Source organism: Leucopleurus acutus (genome assembly GCF_964270905.1).
Source record: "Leucopleurus acutus genome assembly, chromosome: 5".
NCBI lineage: Eukaryota > Metazoa > Chordata > Mammalia > Artiodactyla > Delphinidae > Leucopleurus > Leucopleurus acutus.
In genome coordinates this window covers 77,537,474-77,555,246 of record NC_139147.1, presented here as the reverse complement: position 1 = coordinate 77,555,246, position 17,773 = coordinate 77,537,474, and the positions used below count along the sequence as shown (strand labels likewise).

The following is a 17,773-nucleotide window of genomic DNA, read 5'->3' as shown; positions in this document are numbered from 1 at the left end:
TCCATTGTAAAGATAATACCACAGTTTGTTTATTCATCAGCAAGTTGAAGTTCATTTGGGTGCTTCAAGGTTCTGGTGATAATGATGAAGTCTGCTATAAACATCTGTGTATAGGCTTTTGTTTGAACATGAGTTTTCATTTATCTTTGGTAAATACCTATAACTAATATTGCTAGGTTGCATTGTAAGTATATATTTAGCTTAATAGGAAAATATCAAACTGTTTTCTAAAGCAACTGTACTTCATTTTGCATTTCCATCAGCAACAAATGAGAGTTCCAGCTGTTGCATATCCTTGTGAACACTTGGTATTTTCCACTTTAAAAATTTTAGCCATTCTAGTGGGTGTGTAGTAGTATCCTCTGTGATTTTTAATTGGCATTTATCTAATGACTAATGATTTGGGGCATCTTTTCATATGCTTATTCACTCTTTGTATATCTTCTTTAATAAAATGTCTGTTGAAATCTTTTATCCCTTTTTAAATTATTTGTTTTCATATTGAATTTTGAGAGTTCTTTATATATCCTGGATATGTCCTTTATCAGATGTGTAATTTTTTTTAAAGAGGCAGCTTTATTTTATTTTACTTATTATTTTTATGAGCTTCTTTTTCTTTCTTTCTTTCTTTTTTTTTTTTTTTTTTTTGGGCCGTATTGGGTCTTCGTTGCTGCACTCAGGCTTTCTTTAGTTGCGGCGAGTGGGGGCTACTCTTCGCTGCGGGACACAGGCTTCTCACTGCAGTGGCTTCTCTTGTTGCAGAGCATGGGCTCTAGGCATGCGGGCTTCAGTAGTTGCAGCACGTGGGCTCTAGAGTACTAGGGCTTCAGTAGTTCAGTACTAGAGCTTCAGTAATTAGTTGCTCTGTTGCATGTGGGATCTTCCCAGACCAGGGGTGGAACCCATGTCCCCTGCATTGGCAGGCAGATTCTCAACCACTGTGCCACCAGGGAAGTTCCATCAGATGTGTAAATTTTTAATTTTTTTTCTCATCTGTGGCTTGTATTTTGCTAAACTTTAATTTTTCCAGTTATTTTCAAGTCCTATTCTTCGGCCTGTCACTGGATCTACCACTATTCTCTTTTTCACTCTGCATGTTTACAGAGATTCTTGGCTTTTTCAGGCACGGCGGGGGGGTGGGGGTGGGGTGGGATACGAAGATGAAAAGGACAATTGTCCTATTAACAAGGAAACTTTAGGTAGTTGGAAAGAGAGTCCAGATATCTAATCGTCTATAACTCACGGGCTGATGTTCTGAGTACCATAAGGGATGTATAGACACTGTGCTATACTACAGAGCATTGCCATTCATTGAGGTTTCTGGTTATTAAAATATTTTGAGCACAGACTCCACAAGAGAGAAGCAATGAAAGTTCTGGATAATTAAATTCCAGAAACTGACATAGAGTGGCTGCCCCCCCTACAACCCCATGTATGATCAGTGACGATAGGGGGGCTGGGGGATGGAAAAGGAACAGGTGCTAGGCAATGTCTTTCTCATCTTGGTAAATCACAGTCGTCTAATTCAACAGTTGTGGAGCTAGAGGACCACCTCAGAAGTGATTAGCTTCACTGCCTCCACAATCCTGGGGCCCAGGTTACTGTAATTGTCTCTTTTGTCATCATTTGTGGTTTGTATAAGTAAAAGCAGAGATAACAAGCGGATAAAGAAATTTCATTCTTGACACTTGTGGAGGTGCATGTGTGTGTGAACCATCAGACAGCCTCAGGGAGCACAAACTTATTTCCCAATCCAGTCTTCATCTGTGCCATAATTATCATTAATATGTGTCACTCATAAGTCAGAGTGTCTTACCCTGTATAATCCTAGTCTCCCACTCTCATGCTTAACTAAACCATCCCACACTCTGTAATCCGACCCCAGGTGATTTACAGACCAGTTATGGCTCCCTTGCCCTCCCTGCCTTTACTTACAATGTTCCATCAGCCTGGATTCCTCCCTCTGTATCTGTCAGCACGCATTTTATTCATTTTTCAGGCTTAAATCAGATGCTGTCTCCTCTGTGAAGGCTTCATTGAACTCCCCACCCTCCCCTGCAGTCAGAATTAAGAGCTCCTTCTGCCTTCTTATGTCACGTTGTATCTTTTTCTTTTTCACATTTACTTTATTTTGCTTTGCATTGAGATGAATTATTTGGCTGTCTACCCTCTCTAGATAGTGAGACCTTTGAGGGCAGAAACCATGTCTTCCCTGTGTCTTTAACCCCCCATTGGAGCTGATTATAAACTGTTGCATGTAGTAGGTTCTCACTGAGGGTTTATTGGTTGAAAGACATGGCATAACCCACAGTGCCCCCTTGCTTTGTGAACCAGACAGAAGAGGTGTCTGAGTGGCTGATAGCTGTAACTGGAGGTGACAGGGTGATCTGATGTGTCCTAAGCAAGTGCAGTCTTGTTTCCCTCGTGGCTGTGATTATGCTCTCCTGTCTAGAATAAGAAAAGGGTGATTTGATTTTGAGTAATACGCAACCCAGTTCTAACTGTGTACCGTAAGTGCCTTCCATTGTTCTGCTTAAGGTGATTTTCTACCAGCATGAAATGTTCTCCTTCCCAGACAGTTGATAGACGAGCTGAGTCATGCCTGACCACATTTAATAAGACAGAGGCAGCTAATACCTGAGGGAGCTGCCTTTGAGGACAAGCTGACTTTTCTGACTCCTCTGCTTTTTAAAAGTGGGTGTTGTGAGAGAAACTTGAGCATGAAGATAGCTTCAGAGTCTCTACTGGAAACAAGACTACATGATGACACTCTTTAATTCAGACAGATGTGATCTGCCCCACTGCCTCTTGGCTATGATATGTGTCTTCTGATGCTGGAAACTGCTAATCATGGATTTGATGCTCCTTATTAAAGAGACTCACTCAGTTTGTTCCACTTTCTATTAACAAGTGCCCACCCACTCCCACTCTTGTGCTTGAAAAACTGGCTTGATTTTATATTTTTAAGTTTCAGGCTAGAAAACCCTGTTGAAGTTAGCACTGATTATAAACCCATCATATTATAGAGCTGGAAAGGGTTAGAGATCATCTGGTTTTACGTCCTTGTATTATACATGAAAAAATAAAATCCAAGAAAAGGGAAGTTACTTGGCCACATTCATGGTTAAATTTTAGATCCTGGAATGAGGCTGATCTGTGTTAGAATCCTTCTCTCTCACTTACTTGCTGTGGTTAAACGATAAACTGGGGCATATTAAAATTTTTAAATTTTAAGAGGGTATTTGAGCAAAAATCGAAGCAAATTGGGCAGCATCAAACTGGACATAGTTAGGAGCACTCCACAGAGGGGAGCCAGGGCCAAGACGTCTATGGAGAAGAGGTGGAAGCAAGACAAGGAAAGTATTTGATTGACTACAGCTTAAGTGGTTGCATTAGTTGAGAAAGTCCAGTTGGCTCTTTGTGAGTGATTGTCCTTAGGTTTCAATTTTCTTGACCTTGAAGCATTCCAGCTTAGGTTTTGGCTTGCTTAAGTAGGCTTCCAGGACATTACAGCCACCTCAGTCTAATGGCCTCTTTGTTTAGTTAATTTAACACTGTGTAATCCTGCAGATACTCTTTCACTTATCTAAGGCCCCTGTTCCTCATTTGTTAAATGCGGACAATAATAAAACCATCTGAAAGAGTTGTTATGAGAATTAAAAGAGACAATAAATGTAAAGCACTTAATACCAGGCATATGGAAAGCATTCGGTATTAGGTGGTAATTATTATAATAATGGTGGTCTCACTGGCAGAGTTAGTGCAAGAAATCAGGTCTCCTGATCCTATGTTGTTATTCTCCATAAAGAATACTACTAGATGTACCTCAGGAACTCTGTTTAATGGCAAGGAAGTTTAAAGATATCTGTCTGACGATGAATTTTATGGTCAAAGAAAAGTCTCAGCAGTTAGCTGTAAGACAGAAAGAACATGGCTTAAGAGGCTCAAGAATCAATGTGGGGCTTCCGTGGTGGCGCAGTGGTTGAGAGTCCGCCTGCCGGTGCAGGGGACACCGGTTTGTGCCCCGGTCCGGGAAGATCCCACATGCCACGGAGCAGCTGGGCCCGTGAGCCATGGCCGCTGAGCCTGTGCGTCCGGAGCCTGTGCTCCGCAACGGGAGAGGCTGCAGCGGTGAGAGGCCCACGTACCACAAAAAAAAAAAAAAAAAAAAGAATCAATGTGAATGGAGTATTTGAGGGAAGATTGTATATAGTCTCCAAACAAGAAGCCAAAGGACTGAGTATGATACCAGAGTCTTAGAGGATCAGTAGAGAGAGGACTGGCTGTGGAATCAGAAACTTCTACTGCCCAATAGCACTGTGGGCTTCCCATGTCATTCTCTGAGCCTCTCCAAACCCCCAAACGAGGCAACAACCCCTACCTCTGTGATCGAAGAACACAGTGTGTCTGAAACTGCAGTGTCAAGTATAAACTATTGTGTACTCTGTTAACAATTACAGATTTATAATCTTTGGTGGGATGTGGTGAGGGCGGGGAAGTAGGCACTGATTCCTGAGTAATAAGTTTGGGACATTTTACTGACTTAAAGAGTATGAAAATAAAAGGCCATTTCTAATCAACCACCTCCATTATCACTTTCTCCACGAGGCAGGGAGCCACAGCATTGGGAGGCTAAAAGTACCCAGAGAAGAGTGTCCTGCCTTGACAGTTTTGCCTTGGGATGTATACCTTGGGTAGACACGTACACACACAAAACAGAGATATATACACGGACAGTTAAAGTTGTATGTTGAAGCTCCTAAAAGCCTTCTTGGTATGACTGCAGACCCTTTTCCTGATCTAGCACCTATTTCTCTTATTTTCATGTTTTCTACTTTATGGTAATTATTTGCTGTTTTTCAGCGTCAGAACACTGGCATGTATCCCCTCGTGAGTGTCAGTGGAGAATGTGTGTATCACATGAAAGAGGGCTGATAATAGTAGGGTTATTAGCTAAAATCTTCTACGTTTGGTTTCTTTGGAGTGTTTGCTTTTGCTTCCTATATTGAAAATTTATTCTCCCATTTTGCTTCCTATGTTTCAAGAGCTCTGGAGTTCAGGAAAGTTGGTTTGTGTTTTCTGCTTTCTCTTCAGCAATAAATATGTAAGAGGCAAATGTTCTCAATCCTATAGTGACTCAAGAAGCTGACCGTAAATATAAGCATAAAAATTCAGCCTTTGATATGCCAGGAGAAAAGAAAAACAGAAACTGATGTAAGTGTGGTATAAACTCTCTTCTGTAATTGGTTTTATAGGCAGAAGTCATGTGTGATATGGGAAAAGTAACCAGGAATCTGGAAGGTTTCATCCTGCCTCTGGTACTAACCCAGCGTTTCACTCAGGCATTCCTTCACCCCTCTGGTCTCAAAGCCTAATCAGTATAATGTGTCCTGGAACTGGATGATTTGTAAGGCCCCCTTCCAGCTCCAACCCATAGTGGTTTTTTTCAGATGCATCGTGGATTACAGGTGGCTTAAACATTCAGAAACTTGGACCGTGATTTAATCTTGGCATTTATCTTCCCAAGACCTTGCTTCTCCCCTTGGGAGTTGACGCTGTTCTCTTCCTGAGGGACCACTGAAAGCCCAGCCACTTGGAAGCCCTACCTCGTGAATTCTTCCTACTGCCCCACTGTCATTCACAGCCGGATGTTTCCCAGACCCCGTTTCGAACGCTCAGCTTTTGTGGCTTGCTTCACCTGATTTTCTCTCAGAATCTTTTGTTTTCTGCTTGTCACTACCAGCCTTCAAGAAAAATCTACATGCTTGACACATTATTAAAATTGAATGAGACTGCACTGGCATTTCACAGGTGATGCCTCTCTTAAATGCAGTGGCAGGATTGTAGCCCCTGTCTCTTCCCCTGGCAGGTGATGAAGATCTCAAACGCCCTTTTACTCCAGGCAATTTCCTGAGAATTTCTGAGGAGGTTGCTGGCAAGGCTCACAAAATGCTCTTTTTTTGACTTTGTAGTTGCTTATAGAATATGATTGCAAATCTTGAGGCATGGGAATCATATAGCTTTTAATTGAAAGTTGAAGGCCCCTGATGTACTTTCACTGAACAAGCCCCCTTCACCCTCCATCTGGGACGTGAGATGTGGGGATGGAGGGTTATAGAGACATTTTGAGTATGTGGAGGGCTTTAAATTTTCATCATGGAGAAAAGTGATTGCTTGGCTGTCTTTACTAATTAAGAAGTTGGTTTATGCTTAGCCTGCTTTCTACATTTTAGGACTCAAATTTAATTTTGGATTTTCTGTCCTGGATCTGGTAAAGTGCAATAAAAACTCAAAAACAAATGCACATAATAATTTTTCCTGCTATCTTTCCAGGTCTTAATTCCCTCATCTGTGAAAATCAAAATAATAATTGTAGCTAAAATTTATTACGTTCTTACTATGCACCCAAGCATATAATACCACATATACGATCTTCTTTACCCCTATCAATAGGTCTGCTAGGTAGGTACTTACATTAGCTTCATATTTTGCTTCATGTATTATTACGTGTGAGGAGGCTGGGGTATGGGATCCTTCTTTCCAAGTGCCATACTTATGGGCAGCATTGCCACCTACTTTACTTGAGTATCAGCCTCAAGGATAAGACCCATATCCCATATATCAGCTTCTTCACCTGTAAAAAGAAAAGGAGAATTGGGTGGCTTGATTATGTAGAACGCATGTAGTTACCTCCTATGCTCCAGTATTACTGTTACCGGTTTCAATCTTCCTGGATTTGCTTTTTTTTGCCTATTTCAACCTCTGTTTTGAAGGAGAATATACTATTATGCTATTTACATTCCCGATACCAACTGGGAATGTTTGTGTAGATATGCATTTTGCTGGAATGTTAGAGTAGACAGAACGTGACATTTGGACCGAAAAGAAGTGATTCTGTGCTTGCCATTCATGAGCTCTATGCCATTCATCAAGTTAGCTCTCTGAGCTTAGTTACCCCATTTGTAAAATGAGAAGATTGTTCTAAATATTTTAAAAACTCCCCTCTAGTCTAACACCCTCAAACACTGTGTTCGAGGTGAGTCCTCATAGGTTAAATGATAACATTTGTTGGGCCACATTTAGTTTGAAATTGTCCATTCTCAGTTTGGAATCAAGAAAGAGAAGAATACAATATTAAGAATAGTGAGGACTACTGAATAGCTCTCTGTTAAACACATTAAAGAACATTGTCTCTTAAGTCTTCAAACCAGCTTTCTTTGACAGAGGAATATTTACTATACTTGCCCATACTCACGTGGTTAGCGAGTAGCAGAATGATTTGAACTGGGGTTGTCAGACTCCAGAGACTCCATAGAGAAAGTAGTTTCAGGATATGAGTTTCAGGTTTGGTCACTCCCCACCTCTATCATATTGTTAGCCCATCTCTCAGACCTGTCTTTTATCCTCTCTTGGCTTCCTTCACCTCATCTGTAAAATGGGGGTATTACCAGCTATCGTACTGGAAGAGAAGGCTACCACCAGATCTAAGACCCCTGTGTTCTGGGATTCTATGCTGCTGCCCAAAATACCTTTACTTCCAATGCTGAGGATCTGTTTCTTGTGTGGAAATTTGAAGGCAGAGACCTTGTTTTTTGCTACATTTTGTTTATAGCCCTAGCGCTCATAGGACCCTGAGTAAATATTGTGTAATAATGAAAATGAAGAGAGTGAAAGTTGCTTGATTATTATATGAGAATAGTAATTGGATATTTATGTCTTAATCATGGATTAGAAAAAAATTGCTTGGGGAAAATAACATAAAAACCAGCTAATGACTGCTTAGAGTTTCCCTAGCGCACTGTGCCACACTTGACATAAGCCCGTTTACTTACTGTCACAACAGCCCTGCAAAGAAAATCATTCCCTTCAGCCATATGAGGATGCTCATTACAGGGATTTTTTTAAGGAAAAGAGGCAGCCTACCCATAATCCATTCTTTAGCCTGCTAACTTTTAGCCTACTGCCACTTTGGTGAGAGAAGCGAAGCCTTTTCTAGGTAGCTATTAGATGATTCTCTTCCATGTTCCTCCTTATTATGCACAGCAACAGGAAGGGTGGTTGTTGGACCTTTCTTGGACCTTAACTCATGATGATGAAGGGCCTCGTTGTTGGTGCTGCAAGAAGCAGTTGGGAAATGACTTGATGGAGACGAAGAGTGAGCGTGAAGACCTTCAGCAGCTCCTGTAGACCTGAGAACTGTAAACATTTCTAGAGCACACATGGTTTTTTTCTCAAGTCCTCTGCCACAGGGAAAACTTTGTAGAAAGTGACACTCATGTTCACAGAGTAAGAAAGGAACAGCTACATGGCAGGACTGAATGAAAGCCAAACTGTTCATAGACCCTAGACTGCTGGTCCTGTAACAATAATTAGACTTTGAAAGATCTCAACTCTACATCATCCTTCAGATGATTTGATTTTGTAACTTTAAATATCACCTACTTTGGTATATGTTTTGGATTTAAACTTCATAAGTTTGGTTGTTTTCATCTATGAGGTTTCATTGTCCCTTTTCACCTCTTCATCTTTATTTTCATGTTTGCCTGGTAATGACTTTCTCTACTTTTTTTTTTTCCATTGTGGGGACTACCACTTCTAATTGATATAAAATAATCGTCTTTAGGTCAGTGTAAAGATAAGTGCCCAGTGTCACAGGGGGGCATTGTACACTATCTGGAGTAAAACTTGTTGTAGCAACAAGACCCTGACAACCTCTGCAAAGCTGAAGCTGTAACTTGTGGGTCTTCACCCTCCCCCAATCCACTTTCTGAGTTTGGCATTCTTTCCTTATCTGGCAAATCTCATCATCAGCTCAGAGCTAGTTCTTCTTTTTTTTTAATTACTCAATCAAGAAAACTCCCTTCTTTGGGGGGATTAAGGTATGTCTAATTATCTGCTCCAGGAAAGCCATCTGCCAGTTATTAGCTCAGTATTGTTGAACAGTACAAACAGCCTGAGGATGTCTGATGGGTGCTCATAGCCACTCCAGCTTTCCTCCCCCACCAGGAACTTCTCTCTCTCCTCTTGATGGCTTAGTTGACAACTATTAAATTTCAGCAACATTTTCTAGACCTTTGAGTAGCTCTCCTCTGAATAAAAAAATATCTAAGTTTTAGTCATCTTTTTTTCCACGGAAATCATACTCTAGGAAATGTAGTTCGTAGATTTTTTCTTTTGTTTTTAAAAACTGGTGATTAGGGCTTCCCTGGTGGCGCAGCAGTTGAGAATCTGCCTGCTAATGCAGGGGACACGGGTTCGAGCCCTGGTCTGGGAGGATCCCACATGCCACGGAGCAACTAGGCCCGTGAGCCACAACTACTGAGCCTGTGCGTCTGGAGCCTGTGCTCCGCAACAAGAGAGGCCGCGATAGTGAGAGGCCCGCGTACCGCGATGAAGAGTGGCCCCCACTTGCCGCAACCAGAGAAAGCCCTCGCACAGAAACGAAGACCCAACACAGCAAAAATAAATAAAATTAATTAATATATTTTTTTTAAAAAAAACAAAAATAACTGGTGATTAATTAATAGGACACTGCTAGAAAAATATCTGGATAGTTTTAGTATTTTTTCCACTGAGGAACAAAAAGGAATATATTTTTCAATGTAAACATTAATCAAAAACCTAGAATCATGGGGTGGATAAAACCTCACAAATAGTTCAACAACCCACTTGTTATAAGAGATGAAATAAGACATTTTTATCAATGAGAATGATGATCAGCTTTGAATAAGGAGAAAACAATACATTAATACTTCCCCAATGTTGATATGCATCGGAATCACCTGGAGATCTTGTTAAACTGTAGATTCTGATTTGGTAGGTCTTGGTGGGGCCTGGAAGTCTGCCGTTCTGACAAGCTCCCAAGGGATGCTGCTGATGGTACTTTCAGTAGCCAGGATATTAAAAAAAATACATATTTCCTATGTAAAATCTAGAGGTAGAAAATTCAGGGCTGATAAGCCAGCTCCATACTTATTCAAGGTCCCATCTCCATTCACTTTCACATTCCTCCATCTTTAGGGTGTGGCCTTCATTCTTATAGTCCATAAGGTAGCTCCAGCTGTCACATCCATGTGCCCAGCAGCAAGACGGAAGAAGTGGGATGGTAGCGAGAGCACAGGAGACATAGGACATGTCAGTGTTTCTCAAGGAAAGTTTCTGGAATCTACCACATGACAATTTCAAGCATATCCCATTGCCCAGAACTGTCACCTGACTATATCCAGGTGAGAGGAAAGCTGCAGAATATAGCCTTTATTCTGAATGGCTGTGTGCCCAACTGAAAATTCCCACACACTAGAAAAAGAAGGGTTTGGGGACGTGGTATATGGGACATGTTTAACAGTCTTTGCCATAGACCTGGAGAGACGAAATCACCCTCAGGCTTAGTCTCTGCCCTTCCATTAGACTTTGTCTCTGCCCTCAGCCTTAGATAGAATGTGCTGATGGGTGTTAAGGTGACGTCATCCACATGGGGTTCTAAGATGGGATATTAAAAGGGGCTGGTTCTCATCTCAACCCAATCTCAGGACTACCCTCTCTACCCACACCTGTATATACTATACTATACTATACTCTACTATACTATACTATCTATACTACACTAATGTAATGACTATAATCCTACCTAGAATCCTGTTTTAACACTTGATTCATTCATTCTACCAGCTATTTTCATTTAGTTAATTTTGCATCTATGTCTTTGTTTTTCCAAGATTGTTAACCTCTTGATGGACAGGGACCCATGCAGATCCAGCTAATACGTACTGAGCTCCTTTCATATGTCTGGCCCTTTGCTTTCGAAACATACAGCCCTGTAAGATAGGCATATGACACATGGAGAATCTGAGTCTGAGAAGGGAAGCATTTTCTCCAAAGTCATAGGGCAAGTAAGTGGCACAGGGAAAATAATAACATACAGAAATTAATTCCACCTAGGTCTTCCAATATTTAAAAATGTCCTCTTCTTTTTTTTTTTTCGTATACCTGAGCTTCTTGAGTTCTTATATCTGCATGTCTCTACCATAGCATACAGCACAGCAGGGTTTCAGTAGATATTTAATAAATACAAAAATATGAGTAGCTTTCCTGTGGGAAATATCTTGCTTTGAATGTGTGAACATAGATTTGGGACAAGCCTCCCAGATCTATGTTCAGGCAGCTTTTATTTGTGCTACCACTCAGGCAAAAGTAAGTCAATTAATCTCTCTGTCTTCATTTCCTGGCATGTAATGTGGGAATGGGCATGAAAGCCCAAGAGGGTGCTGTGAGATTAATTAGTTAAAATGTATACCCTGCTATATAAATGCTAATTGCTGTCAGGAGCGTGGGTTGGATTTTCCAGTGACTTGGCTTTGCGACGGCTTTGCACATTTCCATTAGTCCTCTGTGGCACCAAGCCCTGGCCTTAAGAAATCCTTTGGCTGAGGGAAATGATGACTTTGTAGTTCTCCCGTGATGAGGGGCCAATTTAGAGAGGAGTTCCACTATGGAGTAAACTGGTTAAGAAGGGACATTTTAAACAAAAAAGTAATTCATTGTGCCAGTAATTCACTAAATTCCCTTTGCTGTTATTAGAGACAAATCTATTTGCATAACAGCCTTTTCCCCAGTCTTTTCTTCGGCTAGTGCCTGCAGTGAATCATATAATTAATTTGGTATTACGTGACACTCCAACCCGTTACCATAGATTTTATTTTTATTTGTTCATTGAATAATTTAAAAAGCTCTAACAAAATGCCCTCAGGTGGCTGGCTAGAGAAAGTTAAAAAACCCACAGAACTAATTTCAAATGGGCAAAGAAAAAACTCAATAAAAATCATATTGTTTTTGTTAATGTTCATGAATACTAATATATGTGGTTTTGGTCCCTATTATAGAGGAGTCTGATTCACTTTATAGATATATGCATTTGGCCCATGAAACATTCTGTAAGGGAGATACGTAGCGGGTATAATGATGTATTTTCCCTTGACCCTGTATTGCATTTAATTTGGTTGAAAAAATATTAAGTCTATGGAGTTAGCCAAAAATATTGATTGACCTGTATTTAAATTTTAGTGTGTAAGGGCCTTTAACATATGCTATTTTAAAAATAACTCTTGTCTGCTCTTGATTTATTGTGATGCTATGAAAGGAAAATTCTGGCTTCCTTTATTAGTCGATACTAGTCACTATAACAGATTATGTCCACCAAGTCTCAATGGCTTGAACGATAGAGACTTGGCTTAACACAGTCACAGCTCTTTGAAAGTGAGACGGCTTTCCTGAGAAGCTCTGCTTTGACTGATGGCAGGAATCCGGGCTCCTTCCATCTTGTGATGCTGCACATTTCAAACATTTCTGGTCTTCAAGGACTCCGTGGAAGGGAAAGAGAAAGCACCAAAGATCATGCTGGGAGTTTCAAGTTGTACAGCATCTCTGGCCATACTCATGGGCCAGAACCAAATCACATGGCCCCAACCCAACTGCTAAGGATATGTAGGTTTCATATGGGCCGAGGACAACAAAACAGGACTAATGAACATTTGGCCAGTCTCTGCCACAGTCTACCCCAGTGATCACCAAAATTCCATTTCATACTTCTTCCTAAATGGGTCTGCTTGAGTACATGCTTGTGGTTGTTATGTTACACTAGCTCTCTTTTTCCATCTCCCTTTTCACAATTAGCGTTCTCCTACTTTACAAAAGAAAAATACAACTGTCACTTATCATCTGTCTTGGTGTTAATTATTGTTCAGGGCCATAAAGACTTCCCAGGGCCAAAGTAACAATTTATATCATTGGTATCCGAAAGTCTCCTTTAATCAAGGTAACATTAACCCCCAGAATGGCTTCCTCCTTCTCTCCAATTTACCAGTGTTCCTGTTAAAAGCGAGCCATGATATCAGAACTGTGTTCTACTGACCCAAGTTGGGGTGATCTGAATTGAGATATGTTGTTGAGTGGGGTTGCAAGGAGAATACTTTTCATTTTATAGCCTTGCCTCTAAAATCATTCAAATTTGAGCAAATAGTTTAAAGTTCTTGACAGAGAGGCCTTTAGGAACAGCATAAAGAATATTTTTATGAAATACAGAAGGCAGTAGCATCTTACTTCATCCAGACAACAAACTTAATATAGTGCAGTTCCAGACTCCGTCAGCTGCCAACTGTCTCTCTCTGTCTCTTTCAACTATATCTTATAATTTAAAAGTGAATGAATGTCCTGCCAATGCATATTAATACAAATTTTGGAATTAAAAAACGAAATCAATACTTCTTTCTCACAGAAAGTAGGTATGATTAGGATGGTTTGACACTGAGAGGGACTTTGCCAATTGTATTGCACAGTGGATATTTCCTTCCTTCCTTCCTTTGTTTTTCTCTAATTAATATTTTAATTATTTTCAAAGCAAGTCATGCATGGAGGTATTTTAAGGCCAATATATTAACGGGGATATCAAAATAATTATATTCTTTCTGTCATAATTTTCCTCTGCTCCTACTAGTTCTCTTCTTCAGAGACAATGACTTTTGAGGATTTTATTTATTTTTTCTGGCATTTCCTATCTACAGTCTGCTAACCAATTTGTGTATATTGTTATTTTTCATTTGGTCAACCCTATGTGTTATCTCTTCACTTTTTAAAATTATAGTAAATAAGGACTCTCTAAAGTGCTATCCCCTTTGCTTTCCTTACTCATACCTCTCTATATAATATTATTGCAATATTTGGTTGAATCAATAATCATTCAATTAATATATCTTCAAATATTAACGAACTATGATTATGTTACCTTTCTTATTTTTCGAAGTTATGAATTGCCTTGCTTTCATATGCTTACTCTAATTAGTATCCTTTGGTAACCACTTTCATACTTTTCAATTACCCTTCAGCATCATTTTTCACAGTGCAAATCTAATCCGATAATCCATCAGTTACAATTAATTTTTCTTTATTGGGGGTTTCCATTTTTTTTTTTTTTTTCTATCTACACTGATTTACCACCAAGCCCTACTGCATAGCTGCTTTCCTGGGATATCCTGCATTGTTATTCTGGGAATCCCTTCCCCTCTCTCTTTAATTGCATCCCCTATTCCTTGATCTCCTGTTTTCCTTCGTCTTGTTTTTTCTCTCATTTTGTTGGCACAAATCTCCCAGAATCTTCTTGAAAAAATAGCACATAGGATATAAAATAACTGAGTCTTCATGTGTCTGAAAATGTCCCTCACACATGATTATTTTGGTGGGTTTAAGGTTCAAGATTGCAAATAAATTTCCTTTAGATGCATTGCTTCATTATCTTCTAGTTTCCAGTCTTGTTTTTGAGAGTTGCAAAGCCATTTTGATTCCTAGTCTTTTGTACGTGACTATTCTTTTCCTCTTTCTTACTCGCTGGTAGTTTATATCTTTTCTTTTCTTTTTCCACAGTTTTAAAAAATATTTTTGTGGTGTAAGTCTGTTTTCATCCACTGTGTTGGGGCAATTGACAGATCTTTTTAATTTAGAAGGTTATGACTTCAGTTCTGAGATTTGTTTTTGCTTTGAATTATTTAATGGAGAGTTTTCTTTTTATTTTCTTTCTTTTGGGGATCCTACTGTTGAGATGTTGAGACTCGTGGACTGGTCTAACTTTCTTCTCTATTTTCTGTTTTTCTTTCTACTCTACTTTTTAGAAAATTCTCAAATTTAACTTCCAAATAAACTGTTTATTAAATTTTACCTTTCTTCAATCATGTTTTTAATTTTGATAAGCTTTTTTTCTCTGAATATTCCTATATCATTCTGTTCTTGCTTCATGAATATAAAAGTTTCCTTATCTCTCTGAGTATGTTAATGATAGTTTTTTTGTTTTTCTTTTAAAAGATTTATTTTTCTTGAATAATCTTGGTTTTATCAAATTTTCTTTTACAATGTTTCTTTGGATGTTACCTTCTATAGTAGAGATTTTTCTCAGATGTCTCCTGGGGCTGTTTGTTCATATTTAAGAAGAAGTGATTAAGAAGCTGATTAAAAATTCTAAATGTGAATGTGGGACTTGTTAACCTTGAGCTTTTCTATTGGATGATATGATGATATGGCTGTACAAGTTGTTTAAAAAAAAAACAAACTCTGATACTAAGATTGTTAGGTCTTTCTTCTGAAAGTAGTCAGATTTTCTGGAGAAGATTCATTCATTCTCCTGCCTGGAGAGTAAAGATCTGGCTGCTCCTATCCTTGGAACGCAGTGGGAAAGGTTCCTGAGTGCTAGGAGGGTGGGGCTGGAACCAAAGATGTCACTTTTTGACATAGCGTTCATCCAGTTCTCCTTATTTTACTGTCCCACCTATGTGCTTATTTTTAAGGTATCTGGTTGCGTTTGCCAGGATAGGATAGATTATTCATATTGGTAGTAAGCAAATCCCAATTCTCTATGACTTAAAATAGCAAAGCTTTGCTGTGTGTCATCCATACCAAGGGAACCAAGCTAAAGGAGTCTCGACGTCTGTGCTTTCATATTTGCTAAGGCAGAAGAAAAGGAAGCATGGTGAAATATACTCTGGCCCTTAAAACACTCAACACAGGTGACGCTCAGTACACCATTTTGGCCAAAGTGAGTCACATGACATCCCCTTATTTCAGAGGGGCATAAAAGTACAATCTTACAATATGCCTAGTAAGAGAACTCAGAAATATGGAGTGTATGGTACTAGTGATTACTTATCTTGATACTGACAGTTTCTCCTCCTGGGTTTTCTCTGCATTCTGCATTGCAGATTGGTTTGTTCTCCAGCTCTTCCCTCTTCATTTAGGATTTTTCATTTTAAATGTGCTAAGCTTGTCACCACTTGTCCATTTGATGTTGCTATTATCTTTCCTCTTGTTATTGCTATTACTTGGGTTTACGTCTTGAAAATTATTTTAGTTTTAGTGGAGTTTCATAAAGGAGTGAAACTGGATGCATGTATTCAATCTGACATGTTTAACTGAAAAAACTATGGTTATAACTTGCTGTTAACTGAAGGAGCTAATTCTGCAACTATGCAGTTTTAATGAAAATATATTTAAAGAATGTTATGATAGATGTTTAATAAAAATATTTTATTATCAATTTGTATTAATGTGAACAACACTTTGATCTTTCCAGTTCTTTCTTGTGTATTGGATTTTAAAACATGTTTCTGAATGAAGCACAGAAATTGTAAACAATGGAAATTTGTTGATTCTTGGAAAAGTCAGTTTGTTAGCTTTCCCGGAGGTCTATTATTTACTTAGAAATGTATTACTTACTTACAAAACATTTTGTAAGTCATAAAGCTTCAAATGCTTTGCTTTTATCAAAATTAGTCACTAATTTAGTTGTTCTGTTAGCTGTCTGCTTATGCCCAAAATGTTGCCTAGCAAACGATCATAAACTTCATTTAATTTATTACACATGTATTATTGCTCATGAGTCTATAGGTTTTCTGGGTGGTTCTGGTGATATAGGCTGAGCTTGCTCTTACGTCTTTGGTCAGCTGTAGAGAGGTCTGACAGCTGTGCTTCTGGAGGGTGCAGCTGTCAGCAAGGGTGCCTCAGCTCTACTACATGTGGTCTCTTATTTACTAGGAAGCTTTCTTGTGTATTGTAGTCAGTTTGGCTGTCTAATCTAATACCAGTAGACACACATGACTAATCCAAATTGATATGTGCAGTAAGTGTAAAATACACTGAATTTTGAAGAGTTATTACAAAAAAAGAATATAGGGGCTTCCCTGGTGGCGCAGTGGTTGAGAGTCCGCCTGCCGATGCAGGGGATGCGGGTTCGTGCCCCGGTCCGGGAAGATCCCACATGCCGCGGGGCGGCTGGGCCCGTGAGCCATGGCCGCTGAGCCTGCATGTCCGGATCCTGTGCTCCACAAAGGGAGAGGCCACAACAGTGAGAGGCCCGCGTACGGCAAAAAAAAAAAAAAAAAAAAAAAAAAAGAATATAGGTATAAAATAGCTTATCAATATTTGGGATGTTTGGGATATATTGAGTTTAACAAAATACATTATAAAAATTAATTTTACCTGCTTTTTATTTCTTTAATGTGGCAACTAGGACACCTAAAATTAACTATGTGGCTTGCATTTTATTGCTATTGGACAGTGAAGACCAGGGGAGAACTGGGAATCTTAGAGGGTTGCCATTTCAGTTACAATCTTCTCCCTAGAACCTCTTTTGTCCCCAGAGGAGTGAAAGAGTACATGATTTCTTTTCCAGGTGAGATTCTCCCCCATACCTTGTAGGGTTCAACAGGATCAAGCTATCAGATCACACTGTTATCCAATGGATAGTCAAAAGATAATAAATGAATGAGGGGAATTCTCCTCACACCACAGCTGTCTATTACATGCATTTATTAGAAAGAGGCTAATGAATACGACCCGAGAGGAGGGTCCAGAAAATACTGCGGTATCCTAAAGAGAAGGTGTGTTCTCTGGAGATGAGATGACTCCTCTACCTTTTCTTTCTTTTTGACTGTTCCAGAACGCTGTGATGACTGGGGACTAGATACCATGAGGCAGATCCAAGTGTACGAAGATGAGCCAGCTCGTATCAAGTGCCCACTCTTTGAACACTTCTTGAAATATAACTACAGTACAGCCCATTCAGCAGGCCTTACTCTGATCTGGTATTGGACAAGGCAGGACCGGGACCTTGAGGAGCCGATTAACTTCCGCCTCCCTGAAAACCGCATTAGTAAGGAGAAAGATGTGCTCTGGTTCCGGCCCACACTCCTCAATGACACAGGCAACTATACCTGCATGTTAAGGTAGCCTGACCCTT

The 17,773-nt window shown here is 39.6% G+C and overlaps 1 protein-coding gene across 3 annotated transcripts in view; it reads left to right on the top strand.

Moving 5' to 3' along the window:
- IL1RAP (interleukin 1 receptor accessory protein) overlaps nt 1–17,773 on the top strand; it is a gene marked incomplete at its 3' end in the record, with an annotated part of 125,062 nt that overhangs the window by 60,643 nt on the left and 46,646 nt on the right. For all 3 annotated transcript variants that reach the window (XM_082839401.1, XM_082839402.1, XM_082839403.1), the window contains exon 3: nt 17,474–17,759. In XM_082839401.1, coding sequence (XP_082695527.1) covers nt 17,474–17,759 — 286 coding nt within the window. The remainder of the gene's footprint in view (nt 1–17,473; nt 17,760–17,773) is intronic.